Below are 21193 nucleotides of genomic sequence, written 5' to 3'. Positions count from 1 at the left end.
GACACAGTAGATAGTAGTATGCATAACATAAGGAACAGCTGGGCAAGGAATAACTTACTAATGAATCCATAAAATTAAATTCTTCAACATTCAAAATAAAGAAGCTCATAAGTTATCAATGGTTACCCCATCACATAGCCAGGCTGGTATAAATCATCTGGCAAAGAACAGGAATTATTTTTATGTATATAGCATGATGAACAAGTAGCTTTCAATAACAAATGAGCAAAAGTATCAGACAAAACTAAAAGTAGAGAACTTACCTCTAGCTGGAAAGTAGGGACTTCGTTATACACTCTAACAAAAATCTCGCCTACAATAAGTTCTTTGGCGTGATCACTATAGACAAATTCTGATCCGTAAGTTTTGTCACAATCACCCTTTTAAAAAAAGAAAATAAGACTGTTAGATATGAATCAGAATCATTAGTGTTTGGTGTATAAATCTATCCACATATTCAGCTTAACAACTTAACATATAAATAGCTTAAAAGACTCATTCATTTTCCAGAGAGAAAAAATGTGGTAGGATACACATACAGCATTGATTGCAATTGTAAGGTTTATTAACCAATAATGTGGACTTTGGAATAGGAGTAGAGTTGTTATTTTCTAGTCCAAAGATTAATATTATAACTCATTTAAAAATTTTAAAAGATCACAGAGGTCAGCCAATGAAGTGTCTTGGAGCTAGTGCTCATAAAGTATGATACTTGGCTCTTCTCACTCCATTCAGCCTGAACTTGGCCTAGTCAGATATGGGGTTATAGAGCTAAGTGAACACATTTGGACTGGTCTTAAAAAGTAATACATTAAACAAAGTGCTGGAAAACAGGGTCTCTGAATAGGTTGACAAACCAGGAAGTTTCTATTTAAGGAAAAGGCATAAAAGAGGAATGGGAAAGCCCTGGCCGGGTGGCTGGGTTGGAGAGTCATCCATACACCAAAAAGGTTGTGGGTTCGATTACCAGTCAGAGCACATACCAAGGTTAAGAGTTCAATCCCTGGTTGGGGCATGTACTGGAGGCAACCAATAGATGTTTCTCTCACATCACTTTCCCTCTCTCTATCCCCCTTCCTCCCTCTAAAAATCAATAAAAACATATCCTCAAGTGAGGATTTAAGAAAAAGAAGAAAAAAAAGAGGAATGGGAGAAAAAAGTCCTGATGAAGATTAAGGTTGAAATCATACAGAATTTAGGTGGGACTAAAATAACATGTAAAAGTACACAATAAACTGTAAAGTGCTGAAGAAAGAGAAGATGTCTCTGGTAAAACAATGGGCCATATATAGAAAACCAAGACCTCTTTTCCCTAGCTTTGCAATTCTCGAAACTTCCATCTATAAAGAGCTCTGAACAACTATCATAAAATGAGTCCAAAAACAAATTTTGAATAACTGAGGACATAATAGTGATGGTTACTCTTTAATAAATACCAAATTTGCAAGCATAATTATCTTTTAAACTGTCAAGACCCAACCATCTAGTGTATGTATCATCCAGTCTTTCTCCTTATTTCCCATCCTACTGGTGTTTTTTGTTGTGTTATTTTTAATAGTTTAACAGCTTCTCCACTGGAAGGTGTCAGAATAGGAGAAATTATTCAATTCTGATACCAAAAAGCAATTTGGATTTACTGGGGAAAAGAGGCTGAAGAGAACAATTAAAGCAGGGCTTCTGGGTACAAAAACTAGTTAAAATAGAAGATAGCTACATATAAGTGATAACAAAAACAAAAAATCCTAATGTATTACTAAACACAGTAAGAAGTGTTCTTAAATGGGCCAAATACTAGGTGGCAAAAAGTTATATATAAACTTGATTAACACCAAAAGGAGAAACAATGGGCTTCTGTTTTGTCAATATTAAAGTTACATTTCCAGAGATTCCATCAGAGTAAGTTACCCAAGAATTTTATAAAACAGTAACTTACTTTTTTAATCATGTTTTCTTGTTGGGATTCAAGAAATTCAAGTAGTTCTGCCCTTGTAGAATTGTTCCATATCAAATAGGGGTTCTCTGTGTTGCTGTTAAGCATCTTCAAAATCTAAGAGACAGAATAAGTTTTGCAACATTTAGAAAAAAAATATTGAAGTTATCATTCATTATAACTGTCTTAAGTATAATGGAGCTCAATAATAAGGATCTCAAAAATTCGAACAAGTTAGATAATATTACCCATTTGCACCTGAGAAAAAGCAGGGCTGAGAGCAGGCGAACTATTTGTTCTGGGTCTCACAATCCTTAAGTGGTGAAAGGGAGGCTCAAATTGGAATCTGTTCAACTTCACATGCTTAACACTGGCTGTACTTTGGTGCAAGTCACACAAGATATTTGTGTTAAAGCATTTAATAAGCACTCAGTAAACATAAACTTAAAAAGAATTCTACTGCCTTTATACACATATATTTGAAAACAAAATCTAGGTCTTTATGAGGCATACTCCTAGGAGGGGAAGTAAAATGTATGGGCAGAGTCGGTTCCGATTTTCTTGGCCAAGCCCTGATTCAAAACTGAAGGAAGTGGTTCTGCAGGCACTGCTTCTGAAGGCTTCCCTGCCCAGTGTGCCTTCCCTTCGCTTAGCTCTCCTCGACAGTAGACATACACAGAGGCATTTGACTCTCCTTCGTATGTTTTAGTAAAATTTTACATTTTACATTCACGAGCTCTATTCCAGGAGGAAAGCAGCGGGTTATTACATCCATCTTATACAAAGACATCCAACCCTTGTTTCCAAAATGTTAAGTAAAATGACTGAAAAAATGTATCCGTAGGAAAACTGTAAAACTTTAAGAACTACAAGTTTAAAATAAGCACTGAATGAGTCTAGGTGAAGTTCAGACGAAGATTTTGAAATGCTAAATGGTGTTTTTTTGCTGTAGTAGTTAATCAACAACTTATTTTCAGTCAGCAAAACCCATCACGTTAACAAACATAAAACCCAGAGAAAGAACGAAGATCAAGGACGGCATCTAACGCTCTCCCCTTAATCAGAGGTGCTGGGAACAACGCCCCGCGCTGAAAACAGGCCGAGCAGGTTGGATGAAAAGCAATAAGCTGTTATAAATTCCAAAAATACACTTAGAACCCTGAGGACTTTTTCCTCACAAAAATATTAGATAATCACTAGAGAACACAAAATAATATAAAAATAGCCTACAATTTTGCCACTCAGGGATAATTACACTTAAAACATATTGGTACAGATTCATCCACCCTTTCATTTCTTTTTAATACCAGAATGGGAGCTGGTCTTTTCACTTGAAATACTTTAAACATGTTCTAATGCCTTTAAATATAGCTTTATAATTTAAAGTTTCACAATAGTATGTTTAATGGATTTCTATAGGGTTAAATCTCTAATGCTACAGTCATAGGTTGTTCCTCAGTGAGCCTCACAAAAGAGGCCAAAGTGGGGAGATCTGCCAAGGTCATGCTTATTTTTGTCATGAATGTGTGTGTGTGTGTATTTACTTTTGGGATTTCAAACCTTGGTCTAAACAAGTTATAGCTTATGAGAAACAGCTAAAAATAAATTCTGGGTCTTCTGCCTCTCAGTCCTCTGCCTATTGGGAAACACCATTCCAAATTTCCTCTCTTGTCCTGTCCCTTTGTGACTCAAGATTAGTTAAGAATTATGGTGGCTCTGCCCTGGCTGGGTGTCTCAGTAGGTTGGAGCATCGTCTGGTGCACCAAAAGGTTGCAGGTTCCATCCCGTGTCAGAGTGGGTTTGGCTCTCTCACATTGATGTATGTTTCTCTCTCTCTCTCTCTCTCAAAATCAATTAAAAAACACATACATATCCTCAGGTGAGGAAAAAAAAAAATAATCATGGTAGCTGCACAAGTGAGAAAAATGCAGTTAATTTATCCTTACAGAAAGACTGCACTTGTAGAGATAATATCATTAGCATCGATCCACAATAAAATGAATTTCTTGGTTGAGAACAAGCATGTAAACGTTTTCAATTTTTAGTTCTCCTGCAGCAATCAGCTTTGTTATGTTCCTGCATTACTTAAAGGACCTTGCAATACTCATCAAAACTCATCAACACCCAGGCTACCTCTGAAGCACCTACCTCAGTAGCACTGACCACAGCGAGTTTCCTAGCAACGTAGGGTGTCAGCATGCCAGACAAGCTTTTCCTTATGGTGGGGTTTTCCGGGGTTGCTTGTTCTCCAGGCAGATATCCTCCAAGGCGGCTGAGAGCTTGGACACTCAGTTTGGCAAGGCTGTTGGCTACTTCCTGTTTAAAAAAATTAAGACATTAAAGTAGATCTGTTATCTTACAGATAACACAGTAACTTTGTGAACTCAAACTGTATGGAACATATGTTAAAAACAACAGTGTTAAAGTTACCTGCTGGTTTGTTTCTTCGCTTTTCTGAATGCCACTCTCTTCTAGTGTGTAGTCGTAATTAAACAGATAACCAAGCATATACCACAAAATTCCAGCCTGAAACAGGTGTGTCTGTAGCCAGAAATCTACAGCAAAAGAACTGACACACTCTACCCCAAGAGCGGCCACCCGTGGAATGCTCTGAGAGAATAAAAAAAATGGAATTGATTAGTTAAAAAGAAGCTCCCAAGAGAAACTGGATGTGAATGTGTGTCAATCTAGCTATCTTATTATGCAGAATATTTACCTCCTCTTACATTTTCATTTCCAATATCCTTTAAAGCCTAAAATTAAAAGTGACCCTATGACAAAACACAGAATTATTATCTTTGAGACTAACGCTCAAAAACTTGAGAATACTTTTCATTTCATTTCTTGAAGTTTTAATTTTTAAAAATACTGACAAGGCATTAACAGTAACTCACATGCCAATGAACTTAAGTTTATCAATATCTTTAGTGCAGGTATACGAATTTACTTCTTTATATCAGAGCTTGTTCTTACTAAATACTTCTAAGAACATCAAGTAAATATAATTGAGGACATATTTTCATCAGATCCCTTTATTTCTAGTTGCCTTATCCAGCATCAACACCCCAATCCTATTCTACTCCAATACAACTCTCACTCTGTCTAGTCATCTAAGAAATCTCTCTCCTTGCCTCAGCAGTACTAGATTAAGGGAAAACAGTAAGCTCTCAGATCCCTAAAGGCTTTCTTCCCTCGAGGCAGTGACCTGGCTAAGTTTCAGGTCTTATGTGGTCCTTTACTTTCATTAGATTTATTATCTCTTTCTTCCCTGCCTTTCTCCTAATGTTCAGATGAGACCCATTTCTCTTTAAACTATGTCACTCTAGTCTTATTCTTTGTGGGCCAGCTTAGGAACAAAAGCCTTCACTTACAGCAATGCTTCTGTGAAAAATGCTCTTAAGAGATCCAAACAATTTACTTAAAAATAATTAGGGGTTTGCCCTGGCTGGGTGGCTCAGTTGGTTGGAGTGTCATCCCATGTACCAAAAGGTTGCGGGTTTGATTCCTGGTAAGAGCACATGCCTGGGTTGCGGGTTCGATCCCCACTAGGGGCATGTGTGGGAGGCAACAGATCAATGTTTCTCGCATCGATGTTTTTCACTCTGTGTTTCTCCTTTTCTCTCTCTCTAAAACTCAAACATATCCTCAGGTGAGGATTAAAAAATAATAATAACAATAACTTGGGGAAAACAACTTGTTTATAAATTGGAGACTGGCTACTAAAAAAGAAGACCCACTGCTGACTCTACCCTGAAAGCATGACAGATGACCTCTACCTTGCCAAAATACAGCACCCGACAGAGATCCTTGATGATGCCAGGCATTTCTGTAATCTTCTCTCGGCATTCTTCAAACTGAGCAGCCACACTGTAGCATTTACTTATGTGTCCACACACCTGCAGACAACATAACAAAGCAAAAAAGAGTCACATGTGCATTCCTTGCTTTAGACAGTAGGAATCAAATCGGCAGAGATTCATGAATAATGCTTAATGATATAGATAGTGCTTTAAAATTAAAGAGAATATTTCTATTAAATCACTAGTATTTCTGGTTAAGATTTCCTGTAGATGCAGGGTTGGCACATCATGGCCACTATGGTACATGGGCCAAATCGACCATGGCCTATCTTAGATGGCCAGGGAGCTAAGAATGGTTTTTACATTTTTAAAGAGTTATAAAAACACACACAAAAATAGTCAAGATGTAGCCCGAAAGCCTCAACTGTTTATTCTCTGGCCCTTTATACAAAAGTTGGCAGGCCTCTGGATTGAAATGCTTTTACCCAGCGTACTAACACGGGAGAATGGGAATTCTATCTGTGCCTGCACTCAGAGGCCTGCACTCAACCGCTCCACGTTCTAGGTGTGGTGGGCCACATAAAGGATGCGTCCTATAACGCCCTTAATAAATCCCTGACGGGTTTCCTATCAAGTGTTCAATGATTGTAACCATAGCAGAAAATAAGCCCATTAAATACTCGAGAGGGGGAGGGAAGTAGAAAAGGAAAACAGGGAGGGGTGGCAGATGAGTGAAGTAAGAATGGCCAAACAGCAAATATGTGACACTGGGTAATGAGGACATATGGGTTCATTATACTATTATCTAATGTAAGGGGAAAAAATAAAGCCAATAGATCACAAGTGATTTAGTGCAGTGGTTCTTAAAGTGTGATACACAGACCATCATTATTACCTGAGAATCTGATTTAAAAAAGCATATTTTCAGGCCCCTACCCCAGACCCACGGAATCAGAAACTCTGTGGGTAGGAGATGGGGAGGTGTGGCTTGGCAACCCATGGTTTAAAGAGCCCTCCAAGTGGTTCTCATAGATGTTCAAGTCTGAACTACAAGTATAGTGTAATTTTCTTGGAACCATATGTTTAGCCTCACCTGTACTGACATGTCACTTGGTTTACTAGAACGATTCAAGACAGCCACACAGCGACTAAATGCCTCTTGTAACACCTGCAGAGAAAGAAGCCAGCCATTAAGTTCCCATTCTGACTTGAAGTCTGAAAAGCCTTTTCTAGTAGTAATAAAATATTAACAATCCTTCAATATTAGATACCTGAATAAGTAAATGGATGCTCAATTAATATTTGTTAAATAAACAAGTAAACAAAGGACTCCTAAAAGTTTCTTTTCAAGTGGTCCCAATAAGCTACTTTTTAAACAATAGTAAGTTCACCAATTTTGAATCTAATACTTTCCAACTCACATTATCAAATAAAGCTCCATTTCTACCTTTAATTTGGTACAAGAATATAGGGACTATAACATTGTTATCCGTTGGCATAAATTAAACAAATTATATCAACTGCATTTGTACTTGGTGAATTCTCTATTACCAAGTCATACAATGTGCCTAGACTAGCTTGAAGGTAACCACAAAGGTCGTTCCTATCACCTCAATTCCATTTTCCCTTCGGAGTTCTTCAGCATTGAGGGCTGAGCAGTTGACAGTGTGGAAAGCCAGCTCTACCGCAGCAGGCAACAAAGGTGATTCTTTTGAAAAGAGGAGGTCATCTGAAGTCTCCATTGTTATAGTCCTAATCAGCATGGGGTATCCTGCATATTTATAAGGCTGTAAATCTGAAATAACCAAAGATTAGTGTTGGGGAGATAACAAGGAAAACAAAAACTGATCATGCCATGGCTTTAAGTTAATTTTGACACTCTTCAATTACATTGCCTTAAAAAAAAAAAAAGATAAAATATTCAACATCTTAAATGTCTCCTAATTAAAACAATTACAAATCCTTTGGATCTTTTATTTTCTAGCAAACTCATTTGGTTAATTTCTCTAAAATGTTTCCACCAGTAAAAGAATATTTTCTGGTAGATTAACTGATTTTAACGTTTGATCCTCTGCAGAATATCAACTTTCTGTGTTGCCCGTGTGATCTTCTCACCTGATCACAGACATCAAGATATAGTCAACACACCAGAGACTGTATTAACAATCATGACATTCATACTTCTTTGTAAAGAAAAGAGTGAAAGACATTTGACTTAAATGAGAGTATTTTATATTCTACTTTCTGAATAACAAGTGTTCTTTTCTATTTCACCAGTTATTGTAAAAGGAACATTTGAAAATACTGAATATAATTTGTTCTAGAAATACAAAAAAGAAATAATTTATTAACTGTATTTGGCTAATTTCATGTTTTAATAAATAAATTGAAAAATAAGAGCTGAAAAGTACAGACGCCCAATTGCTCTGTTCTTTTCACTAACCTATAAGGCAGGAGGAATATAAAAATTGGCTGTGACTTTATAAGTGACCCTATAATCCCACTTGAAATCAGCATAAAGTTTTTGCCTTTGAGTATGACTGATGATCTGCCTTACATTAACTCATTTCTAAAATGGCTTTAAAAAATAAAACTTCTGAAACTGGTCCTAGTAATCCTAAGATATACACATATATATGTAATAATAAAGAACAGTGAATACATTTTAAGCCTATCATATCAGGTTCCCCCACCCCAGAATTCACTGGGTATAAACCTCCCAGGGAAAAGTGGAAAATACAGCTTGACAAAACAGTCTGAGCTTGGTAACAAACCAATGCTGAGCCACAACTGCACCTCACCTTGTGGCTAGTACAGAGTTATCAGCCATTAAAAAATAACCAATGGTTTGAAAAAAGACATCTTTAAACTCATTCTAATTAGTAATAAATGCCACATAAATAAATGCTTACAAATGTGTTCAATTCATATGCAAAAGTGAGTGAGTTGATACTCTTTAATGACCCAATTGCTAGATCCTCATGCTGTCCCCTTAAATATGTACTTAAACTACAACTTTGCTTGTCTTCAATAAACCAGCACTCCACCTGCTTATGTCAGATTCCCCGTCCTCTCTTCCTTTTCTCCCAACATCACCCTTCAGAGCAAATGGATCTCCCACTTGGTGCTATAAGCCAAGTTCAGTACCCAAGCCAATGGACACCTGCCATATTGAACCTAACTCCCCACCACAGAGTCTTAAAAGTTTTTAACATACTCCCAGCTTTTTGGCTGCCACTGTGAGGGTTACTGCAAATGGCCTACAAACATGCTGGAAATTCCCAACAACCCTGTACCGTGCCATCACAACTATTTAATTTATATAACAGTGTTTTTCAAAATGAGGTTTTTGACAGCTACCGTAGGAAGTAAGAGGTATGATGGGAAGTATACAATTATTTGAAAAGTTTCTATTGCTTTTTAAAGACCAAAACACTCTTGGCAATTTCAACCTTTAGAGGCTTTTGGAGTTATGATAGGCAGAGTCTTTTATATGTGATTTAAGAACACTGAGTCATCCTTCAATCTAACACTGCCAGATCCCTTTCAGATCTCAATGTGTTTGCTACTAAATGGCTAAACATAAAAAATAACCAAGTACTTCCACAGAATGGAAATGTCCTTTAGGAAGGAATGATAAAAACTTGCTGGAAATGCAAAATATTGAAAACATAGCTAAGAAGTGGAAGGTATAAAATAAACATTTTGGGCCTTCCTATGAAAACCTACCCTATTGCTGTATCTAAAATACAATTTCAAGAGCCTTTTGCAATAATAATTATAAATCTAGTAAAATAAGCTGTAGAAACAAGTAACATGGTAGAATTAACTGGAGGGTAAATTAAAATTTAAAAGCAACACATGCCTGCATGGCTAGCATGGCTCAGCAGTTGAGCATTGACCTATGATCCAGATCAGAGTTTGATTCCTGCTCAGGTCAATCCCCAGTAGGGGGCGTGCAGGAGGCAGCTTGATCAATGACTCTCACCACTGAAATCAATAAAGACATATTAATAAATAAGTAAATAAAAGCAACAAATGCCTTACCTTCTTTATGGCGGTTGAAGAGAATGCTCTGGGTTTTCAGAATTAAAATTATATTCTCTGGATCCGGTCCATCCACTATTTTTGCTGATTTGGTACATAAAAATTCATATGCTTTATTTACTTTTTCAAACATATCCTGTAGGTAAGCGGAGATAATGAACTTTTAATTTGGGACATCTCCACTCACAACTGAAACAGAACACAGCTGGTTTGTATTTTACCAACAACTTCCATAGTTACACATTTTGTTTTGTTTTACAAGAAGGATTTCATTTCAACTGTAATCTAGCTGGTATACTTTTAAGGTGAAATCCCCTCCTCCCCCAAATAGCTAGTCAATGATCTAAATACCATTTACTAAAAAATGTCTTCCTCACTGGTTTATACCATAAGTATGACATTAAATTGCTACACACTAGATAGTTTGAATTATTATAAAAATAATTATAAGAGCTACTATTTATTGAGTACTACGGCATGCCCTGTGCTAAGTGCCTTACGTACATTATCTCATTTAATCCTCAAAACAGTCCTGTGAAATGTGTACCATTATTATTCTCATTTTTTAGAAGCTGTTAAATCACTTGCCTAAAGGTCACAAAGTCAACTGGTGATAGAGCTAACACACCTAGCCTAAATCCTAAATTCCGAAATCCATGCTCATAAACTACTACGCTATATTGTGTTCCTTGATCTGTATGTTGATTCTTGTGCCAGTTATCACATTTACTGTTACAGCTTTATAGAGAATTGTAGCATCTGGTAGGTTAAGTCTAGCAATTTAATACTGATTCCAAATTTCTTCCTATCTTAATTGTTCTCTCTCCCAAATGAATCTGAATTGCTAAAACTTTCTCAAAACTATCCTAGGCTTTTGATTAAAATGTCTCAAATATATTAAAGTGGCATATTTTCAGTGCTAACTACCCATTCAGGGATATTATTTGTCTCTACAAACAACACTGAACTTGCAATTAGTGGAAATTACTCCAAGTTTCTAATAGACAATCAGTCCTAGTTTTCGTGGCTCTTATCTGATTTCATCTTTTACGAATTGGTATTTTAATAGAAAGCTAGAAGAGGCAGGACCAGGGAATGCTGGTGGCAGCAGATGACTAAGCCTGAGCCCAAATTTGTACTTTTTCAGTTAGATATGAAATTGGATAGCATTAGGGAAAAAAATTACAAAAGCTATCTGGATGGCAATGGCATCACCTACAAGTGAATTAAATTCAACCACGATCCTAACTTTCAATTATTCACGTGATTGCCAATTAGAATTAATTCTCACACAGACATGGGTAAGGAGAGAATAAAATCCCTAAGCTACTAGTCTCAAGGGTAGTGCTTTTGGTAAACTGAGGGAGGGACGTTCACGCAGAAAACATGGGCTAGAAGTTAAACACACACTGGGCATATATTATGAGGCAGATACTGGCACAGAGGATGGGTATATTTGTTTTCTGTCTAAAATACTAATAGAGTAAAAGGAAGTCAACCCAAAAGTCCTAATTCCAAAGGTAGTACATACCCTTCCTTCTGGATTCTTATCAGGGTGGTACTTTTGTGCAAGTCTGAAGTAAGCTTTTCTGATCTTGCTCTCATCGTGCCTGTTATATACGAAAATTGTTTTAGGACTACAGTAAGGTGCAAGAAAAAATATTTACACAATCATCTAAAATGACATTTTAAGAACCTTACTTTATTGTACATGATCATATACTAGGTGTCAAGTCAAACTCAGTTAAATTTAAGATTATACTTTATATGTTATCTTTACATATAAAAGATGAAACCTAAATTTTTCCTATGCAAGGTTATCATTCGCTTACAATTAAAAAATTATATTTGGGGTTTGAAGAACTAAGAAATTATTTTAAAAGTAATTTTCTAAAATATCACTTTGAACTCTATAATTCTAAGTTATTTTAACATATCAGCCTTGCCAAAAATGTAGAAATTCAGTCTATACTTAAAAAAATGTTTTTTAAGCTATTTTTCTAACATACCTATTCTAGTATAAAACTTCACTGATAAAGTGAATCTGCAATCTTTCCAAAGCATCTGTCACTTAGTGTCTCAGGCATATTGCTATAAAATCTCTTCCTCACACATAACACAAACTGCAAGAGGAAGGGGGAAGATAATACTGAAAATAACTCACGATCCCTGTCCTTGAGGGAGATTAAGAACTTCATAAGCATCGTCTATTGACATTGTAGGTGGCTTCTTTTCTACTTCCTTCTTCCAGGCATCAAGAGTATCTTTTAGAAGCTTAACCTTAAAGACAGAGGATTAAATTTATATCTATTAAAATAAAACTATTTCAGAATTTAATTTGTAAGACACAAAATTCTTGTGCTATATTAATTTAAATTGGCATTTCTAGGCTATCCATGCTATCCATTTAACAGCTTTCTGAAATACAAATAACCAAAATCTCCTTCTTAGCACTGTTGAATAGTTAGGTAGCAAGGTATTTGTTACAGGGCTATATTCCTCTCTATATATGTAAAAAATGTTTTCATTGATTTTTTTTAGAGAGGGGAAGGGGGAGGGGGAGGGAGAGAAGGAAAGAGGGAGGGAGAGAGAGAGAGGGCGACAGAGACCTAGATGAGAGAAACATGCCTCCTGCTTGCCGTCTCCTGGGGATAGAGCCCACAACCTGGGCAAGTGCCCTGATCAGGAACAGAACTGGCGACCAACCTTCAGGTACATGGAACAACTCTCAACCAACTGAGCCCCACCAGCCAGGGCTATTTTTAAAGTAATATTTATTAAAGAAACTTCACAAAGTATAGAAAATTTTGAAATTATTAGATAATATGCTACAGCAAGAAAGCAAGCAGTATATGGTGGCATGCTTCTTAAGGTGGTCCAACAATTATTGGTATGCAGGCATTCAAACAAAGGGGTGGTGAACACAAGTAATGTGGGTAGCAGGTGAGGAGAGAGCTAGCATTTACTGCATGCCTATATGCCAAGGAACTAGGGTGCTTTACAGACATAGAAGATTTAATTCTTGCATAAAATCTCAATAATACATGAAAACAAGTTAAGACTGAGATAGCTACATGTTTCCCAGTTAGTAAGTGATGAAGCTGGATTCAAACCTAGGTCTGACTAAAAAGCCCATACTTTTTCAACTATCTCAAGTTGAATCTAGAACAAATAGCAGAGTCCACCTGACATCATGTGGCCATCGCACTGTAAAGCGGCAGTGCCTGCTGGTACAAATGGCAATTGTCCGGAAACCTTTTGATGGTAAAGATAATGGTATTCCCTCTGCTATAACAACAGTCCAATAATGGGAGGCCAGGCCTACTTTATTCCAGGCTTCCAGTAGATATCCATGGGCTCAAGCTGGAGGGGTTGCAAGGGCACTGTGGACAGGCAGGCAGTAGATACTACTATACAAATAAGTAGGTCACGCTTACTGCCCCTTATGTGTGCCAGGAATTGTGCTGTGTTTTTTATGTGAATTCTCACTTAATCTCCTAACTACCACATAAGATAGTTGCTATTGTAAGTAGTAGTAGTACTAGTAGTACCATAACAGTACTACTGTTATGTCAAGCAATGTATACAATGGCCAAACTGAGACTCAGTCCCATAGTGCCTAACTCCAACATCTGTGAGCTTAGTCAATGTGCTATATAGACAAGCTTCCACCAAGCTATTATAGTATACAACTGTGTTATATACATGGAATTAAGTTTGTTTTGTTTTTGTCACAGAAGGTCAAGATTATAAAGTTCCTAATACTCCTTCAAAAAATTATCTTTCAGTTTGGTGTGTATCCAAATATACTGAACTATCCTCTGAGTTACACAGTGCTTAAAATAAGAGGAAATACTTAAGAAAGGTAATATTCTTATCATTGAAGGAAGAAATACCCAGCAGTGATCAGAGGCTATTTTTATACTTTAAAAGAAGGCACAAATTAATCTGCTAACTTACCGGGTCTTTAATTGGCCAATCTGGAAATCGGAGTGTATCACAAAGTTGTTTGAGGTAATAAATATTACAAAATAGCTCATTTTCCAGTTGTGGATAGTTGATAACTGGGATGGGACAATATTGATAAAGTGCTCTCGTGTTACTCTGAAGACGAGGTGTGAAATCAGCAATATGAGCAGCGATCTTCTCTATCATGAGGCGCCTAAAATTATAAAAATCTTCAAGCATTATGAAGGGATTATTTGATTTTAAAGAAAAGGTTAGATAATCAGGCAAGATAATTACATGAACCTTCTTTAGAATAACTCGATTATTTAGAATCCCCTGAGGATGTTACTCAGGGTATTCTAAACTTACTATATAAAAACTCTCAATGGATATAAACCTATTTGTAATACCTACCTACAAAGAAGACCATAGAGAAAAAGGTTGATATTGCTAGTCCTTCCTGCTGAAAAAATCAGCCATGAGATGGTCATATGGTATGAAATCTGCATGAAGGACATGGGCAGAGCCAGGTAATTCAATTAGCTATCACCTCAAAGCAGCTCACTGCATGGTATTTACTTGTTAACTTATCACAATCTGGGATCTGGCCCTCAGCAAAGTAGAAACTTGATTTGATCAGTACTCAGAGTTACATCTTTTAGATGGGGGAGGAATATTAATTAATTTCAGGAGAAAAATATTACACAGAAAACCTGTGTTGTAAACTTATTTATATTCCCATACATTTTTTCCCAATGAAAAATATGACTATCATACAGAATATATTCAAACTGGTGGCTAACACATGCCAAGCCTACAGGTCAACCTATGGGAGGATCCAAATGATAACCAGCAGGTGCCACTGTGAGTGTGAAGTCAGCCAAAGGAGAGTGAATGACTGACTCAGAAGGTCAACTGCCATCCAGCTGAGAGGACTGAAGGGTTCTCTAGAGGTGGCCTTGACACTGAAACTATGAAGTGTCAGGTCTTTCCTACATTGACATGCTTCTGGGCCTCTTCTTTTACCAGGTTTCCACAGGCTTGTTCTAAGGCATTCTTCTCCTAACAAGGACATTCATTAGGAACCCTAATCTCTAGATTAAGGTAAAAATGTTTTGGCTACGAAGAACATTCTAAATGTTCTAAAATGACTTTGAATATCTCTGTTATGTTCCATTTTATATGGGCATAGTTTTTAATTAATGAAGTACAATTCTATTTTCAAATACCCAGGAAGTGTGTCGTGATTTTATCTACACATATTCCATAAACATATATTAGTTCATTGCCTAAAATTATACCTGTTCTACACACTGACTTAAGAAGCACTAGTGATAATAGGGTCTACCTTTATAAAGCTCTGTTAAGGTCACAGTAATTTTGTCAAAACATGTCAGAATTGAAAAAAGCTTAATGGTCTTGTCGCTAGGTATGGCACCAAGGACTACTACAGCTTTAGATGACGCAACCCATGGAAGCAGGCTTCTGAGTAAGGGTCAAACCAGACAGCGGGAAGCAAAGATTCGGAGTACAAAAGACAACCCACTGGCTACTTACCTCATTTCGCTGCTCCAGATTGCTTCTGGAGTGTCAAATTCTCCAAGAAAAATCTCAGAAAACTTCTCAGACGCATAATTTTCTAAGTAACAAACCATTGCTTCTGGTAGGATGTGCCCAAGTATACTTCTTTGAAAAATATCTTGTCCTTTTGACTTTAAAATAAAATAAAACAAAACAAAATATAGTCAGAGACACTAAACCTATCTTTCAACTTTCTGGCGAACATTTAAGAAAAGAGAACAACTGGAACAAATTGCTTTTCTGCTTTGGAAATTCAGACAGAAACATGGCAAAATGAGAAGTGAAAGGCTTCTGGTATAAACTGGCTTGGCAAGAGCTCCAGGTGGAACTACCACCACCATCCAGCCTGCAGCCGTCTTAAACTCCTTGGTGGCAGGGGCTGCCAACGGCCTTTGACTATGTATAACAGTAACGGACAACACAAGGAAGATGCGAAGACATTAACGTCAATTATTCTGTTACACTGCTGGCTGCAGCTCCCACCTGTACCTGCTTCTGTTTTCAAAAACAAGTAAATCCAGAAAATCAGGGTCTTAAAGAGTCTGTCCTCATGACGGGTGGCTAGGATTCAGATGAAGAATTTCTATTCAAAGTATTAAAAATTCCAGTCTCTGGGCTGGCCAAGTGATCATACTTAATCTTATTAAGTTTTTAAACTCATTTCTTTGCCTGATGGAAATAAAATCCTAAAGACAGTAAGTACTTCTCTTATTTCCTTTTAGGCAAACTGAGGATGTCTTATTTCTCTAGGATCTAACAAAGAGACAGGGAGGAAAAAACCCAGACATGGTTTTACCACTTAGTGCAAAGAAAAACTAGATTATGAAAATTTTTTAAGCCTTTTGCTAATAAAAGCCATAAATTTACTACCTGTTAGACTTCTGGGTGAAGGATTGCTTGTTCTGTTCTTTACAATACTATTATTTAGTAATTCCTGCATCCAGAGTTCTGCTATAAACACTGCTTTGTTGTACTCAAAATATTGTTAGGTGAAATGACTTCTAGAGTTTCTCATATAAAATTTGAAAAAAGATTACATATGCATAACTGCACACACAAAGAGGAAAAAAGAATTATGCCCCAAAATGCATAAAGCTACACTAAGGTGACATCATTAGAGGTAATTTTTTAAAACTCTTTTATATTCTCATTTTCTATTTGTATAAAGCTGTGAAAATTACACTGACATGGGCGTCAATGTTTTTATCAGAGAGATAGACTATCTTCTAGGGCTCACTGGCTACCCTATAAAGCATGCAGTTTGGTTTAGTGTCAAAGTGGCATAGCATTCCTTGGTTAGTCTCCTCAACAAATGGTCTGGTTCAGGTTTATTCTTCTGCTCTCGATAAAATCTGAAAACAAACAGTCCATGAAAAAAGCCTAATGAAACTGAAATTCAGTTATGTGTGGACAATAAATATCTCTGAAAATGTAGATATAAAGTTTCAGGTTGTCAAAGCTACCTGAATTAGTCTCATTTTTTTCTGGTTTCTTATTTTTCCTCCTCAGTAAAATGGCAAGAACACTTGAAAGCACTTAAAAAATTAAGTAGCCTCAAAAAACAACCATCACTTCCACCACCTTGGAATCTGAATAAAAAGAAAGTTGAAGTAGTACTGAATGTTAACTGATTATATGAGACTCAGGTATGTCATGAATTATTTATGAAAATTAACCCGAATTTTACACAAAGGGAACAAGTTATATTCACAGTGATGTCATGTTATAATCCACATCTTCAATTTCAATATTAAGTCTGATGGGCAACATTTATTTTCATTTAAAAAATATTAGCTTAGACTTTCATGTGCAAGCACTACAATGTAAAAAATGAATAAAACAGTATCTGCCCTCAAGTGCTAATAATTTAATAAACATACACAGCTCAAGGAACTTTGTTGCCAAGACAGCTTCCCAGTGTGAAATTATGCAATCAGAGGATTCATCTGGCTTACCTCCTCTGACTTGAAAGCTTGTTTGGTATGCGTGTACTTCAAAAATCTAGGGGGAAAAAAATTACGTATCAGACACAGGAAATGATTTAGCTTTAGTAACCTTGGTTTTCTAAACATGAGGTCTATATATATATATATATAAAAGCCACAGAAGGCAACTTTTAAATCCTGATCGCCAAAATGTTTAATTTCTAATTAAGGCAAAAACTTAACAGAAAGGTATTTAAATTATGGTCATATTAAGGTTAGATAATAATGTGAAAAATCATCCAATTTAAAAAATATTTATTTATTTTTGGTTTATTTATTGATTTAAGGGGGGGGAAGGGAGAGATAAAAAGAAACACCGACCCGTTGTTCCACCCATTCATGCACCCACTGGCTGCTTCCTGTATGTGCCCTGACCAGGGATTGAACGAGCAACCTTGGCACATCGGGATGATGCTCTAAACAACTGAGCTACCCAGCAAGGGCTAAAATTACCCAATTTTAAGAAAAAGGCAAAGTGTAAAATTGCATTCACAATATAAATATATATATTAAAATACTAGATAAAATTCTTTATATCAGATGTGGTAAAGTGGTATAATACTGAGTAATTTCCCCCTATTCTTCTAATTTCTAAATTTTCAGACATATAAAATACTTTTACAAAAATTTTAATAAAAGCAATGGGTACACACACACACACACACACACACACACCCCAATTAATCACTCCATGTACAAGTCAAACAATAATTTTAAATAGGTTATCATTAGAGTTCTTACCGAGCCACAGGAAGCACATTGGAACCTGTGTACATCATGATAAAGAAAAATACTCCACTAAGATAAAGACGAGGTAACTGTGGGTTATCTTGCATGATATGACATAACAAAATAGCAACCTTCTCAACAAGGATAGGGTCAAAGGTCAGCAGTAGCTAAAAAAGAAATAAAATGTTTTTGTTACTGGGTTGTAAAAACTTGCAAATCAGCATTCATTTTAGGTTTATGCATTGCTTATGCTGAGGTCATAGTTTCTAATATGCAGTAAGTTACAAAATAAAAACCCTGGGGATTCAGTAAGCTTGTCTATCAGACTAAAAAGATTTGAAAATGATTCATTTTACAATATTTAATGCAGAGATATAAAATATAAGAACTGATCAAAACTTATTCAGAAAAAGTCCAAATATGTCTGAAGCTGTTTTGTCATGATTTTAGGTAAAATTGTTTCTAGTGCAGGAATCTTATGACAAAAGAAAAAAGAAAAGCAGCTACTCTTTGGGTTATTTTCAGTTCAGTTTAGTGAAGCATCCCCCAAAGAATACTTGAGAACTCAAGGAACAGAGCAGAGAACGCTATCAGTGAAACAGCACTAAACGATAAATCTACAAGTGCAGGTAGAAGGCAAAAGGGTAACCAAATACAAGTACTATTTCTACTACCAGAATGTACCAAAAGATGTGGTCTCTAGATATCTGAGCTGGCAATACTAAAGGGAGTATGTGAGATCACAGTAACAGAATCTGAGTAACAGAATCATACAGCATTGCTAGAATAAAACACTTGATAAAGAAATTCAGTAAGTTTTATCTTAATAAAAGTGGCATTTCAATTTTCTATAAACAATTACTTCCAAAGAATCCCCAGATTGAGGTCATATGTTGCTAGTAAAAAAAAAAATTATGAGTAAGTATTAGCTCAGATAGGAGGTCAAAGTTTTAGACTCAGATATGAGACTGAATAGCTATGTATCTTTAAGGGAATAATTTAAATTTCTCTGTGTTTTGGTGTCTTACCTGTTCAAAAAGGTATTGAAGTGTTTGGTACTATGACATATTTTGCAAAGGAAAATAACACAGGATTTTCCCTACTGTTAATAGTGGTTGTAATACAGAACTTAACATCACTTTAACAAAAATATGGAAATTAGTAGACAAAAACCCCAAATACTTGAAATTATGAGTATACCAGAAGACGTAGGGAATCCACTGCTATCTTAGACTACTCTAAAAATTCTGAAGCTATAGCAAATGGTAAAACTGGTGACTGCTCTTAAATTTAAATGAAGTAAAAAAGTCTGTACCAACCAATACAGATCATGGTCCTGAAAACTCCTACTGCCTAACCATGCTTAGAAAGATTAAGGTCTCCCAGGGTAATACGGAAAATTAAGGAAAAACAAACAGCTTCTCAAAAATATTTTTTAAACTCAGTATTAAAAAAATATAGGAGGCAAAGATTGTTAAAAGGAGGTACTTTTATCATTAAAATTCTTCTTTTAAATCGCTTAATTATTTAGATATTACTAAAAAAGTTTTGTTAATTAAAAGAGATCTTTGCCCCACAAAGCTTCACGTTATGCTGACCACTGCTTTTAAAATTTTTCAATCATCCTTTCCGGGCCTGAAATTCAACAGCGTTTGTATTTACTTCTTTCCTTTCAGTTTCATAAGTCTTGGGAAAACATTTGTGAGAGTTAAATTTTCCAGGTACGGTCCTTCATCCACATGCCGAGAGGGTCTAGAATAGAAGATGAATGCCTCTCGTTGCACCACCTTACACATGCAGCAGCACAGTCCTCTAGTCTGGGGGGCCAGGGGGGTAGGGGAATATAAGAAACAATGACTGCAGTGCACTTTCATTTGAGCACCTGAAAAGAAATGTCCATAACAGAAAAGCACCCACAGCAAACCAGAGCACATCACCTTTCAGTTATTACAGTGGTATGATTTTAAGAATGGGTAATTAGTAAGACCTTTTGAGAATAATTCTGGAGTCCAGAGGCTTCCCATGTTTAGCTTCTTAGATACAAATCTTCCACATTCCACAGTCTATTCAGAATATCAACTCAATTAGGATTAAGTGAAATAAATGTAATTCAGGGTTCAGGCTTTTTGAAAATGGAATAGATTACAATGAAACAATGACTGGGGCTCATAGTAAAATTAAATAAGGAAAATGATTCTAAAATATTATTCCAAATTTGATAACATAAGAGTAACTCACCTGAATAATATGGGGAAGGCAAGCACTGTCTGATAGCAGTCTTTTCACTCTGGGTAAAGGCCGAATGATGGCATTATCTTGATCCCTAGAAAACATTTTCTAAGGTCAACTTTTAATACTTTTATTAAAATTTGTATGTTTAGAGCATATGACATTCTACTAGGCATGAAGCATGTTACCTTACTTTTTTGTTAATGAAGACTAAGCTCTCATACAGCTGGGAACATGATTAGGTATTTTGGTTTAAATCTATTTGGCTGCTTAATATGACTTCATTTCCTTCCATAAGATTTCCTTGAAAAACAGTACCCTAGAAGAGCCAGAGACTCTTATTTATTATTTTTAATTGATTAAACTTGGTGTTGTCCAACACTGTCAGTGGAGATTTCCCCCCAAAGGGCATATCAAACTGTGTCACATAAATTTACCGTAATTTACCTACTCTCAATATTTTCCAAGTATAGCCTTAATTTAATGCTACATTATGTCTGATCTAAATTTAAAGGAGAACTGGAATCACGAAAGCCTCAAGTGTTATAAAATTGACAGTTTCTCAGTAATTCCCATCTCAAATATCTTTAGTATAGTAAAACGAAATTATATATATGCAAATATTTGATAAAGATTAAAAAGTTTCACTCAAGGGTCATAATTACAATTATCACTGGGTAACAAATTCTCACCTTCATTTGTCAGGTGGGGCAAAATGTGGGCCTAGACTCATGTTCTTACACCAGGAATGGCTAACCTGACAGGTCAGGAGCTGGTGCCTGCCACTAACTACAGACTACAGTATGCTTATTTCAAAAGTACATACCTGACAACTGTTACTGTTGCTAGAATGCAGCTAGTAAGCCTCAATTTAATACCACTATTTGAAGTCCCCCGGAGAAAGATGCTTTATACCTACTTTATCAATACAATTTACAAATTAT

At 36.1% G+C, this 21193-nt stretch overlaps 1 protein-coding gene across 2 annotated transcripts in view; it reads right to left on the bottom strand.

The window, feature by feature from the left end:
- The window catches only part of DNAJC13 (DnaJ heat shock protein family (Hsp40) member C13), a 95372-nt gene that overhangs the window by 20953 nt on the left and 53226 nt on the right, over positions 1–21193 (bottom strand). For both annotated transcript variants that reach the window (XR_015715701.1, XM_016224334.2), the window contains exons 29-43: positions 20259–20343; positions 18033–18187; positions 17262–17307; positions 15283–15437; positions 13738–13939; positions 11942–12057; positions 11309–11387; positions 9778–9913; positions 7341–7525; positions 6824–6898; positions 5707–5826; positions 4361–4540; positions 4079–4246; positions 1934–2047; positions 264–380 (exon numbers count right to left, since the gene is read on the bottom strand). Coding sequence is in view for 1 of the 2 variants with exons in the window: in XM_016224334.2 (XP_016079820.2) it covers positions 264–380; positions 1934–2047; positions 4079–4246; positions 4361–4540; positions 5707–5826; positions 6824–6898; positions 7341–7525; positions 9778–9913; positions 11309–11387; positions 11942–12057; positions 13738–13939; positions 15283–15437; positions 17262–17307; positions 18033–18187; positions 20259–20343 (1933 nt within the window). In the remaining variant the exon portion in view is untranslated. The remainder of the gene's footprint in view (positions 1–263; positions 381–1933; positions 2048–4078; positions 4247–4360; positions 4541–5706; positions 5827–6823; positions 6899–7340; positions 7526–9777; positions 9914–11308; positions 11388–11941; positions 12058–13737; positions 13940–15282; positions 15438–17261; positions 17308–18032; positions 18188–20258; positions 20344–21193) is intronic.

The sequence above is a fragment of the Miniopterus natalensis genome, chromosome 15, assembly GCF_054644295.1.
Source record: "Miniopterus natalensis isolate mMinNat1 chromosome 15, mMinNat1.hap1, whole genome shotgun sequence".
NCBI classification, from domain to species: Eukaryota; Metazoa; Chordata; class Mammalia; order Chiroptera; family Miniopteridae; genus Miniopterus; species Miniopterus natalensis.
This window is presented reverse-complemented; position numbering and strand designations above follow the sequence as displayed.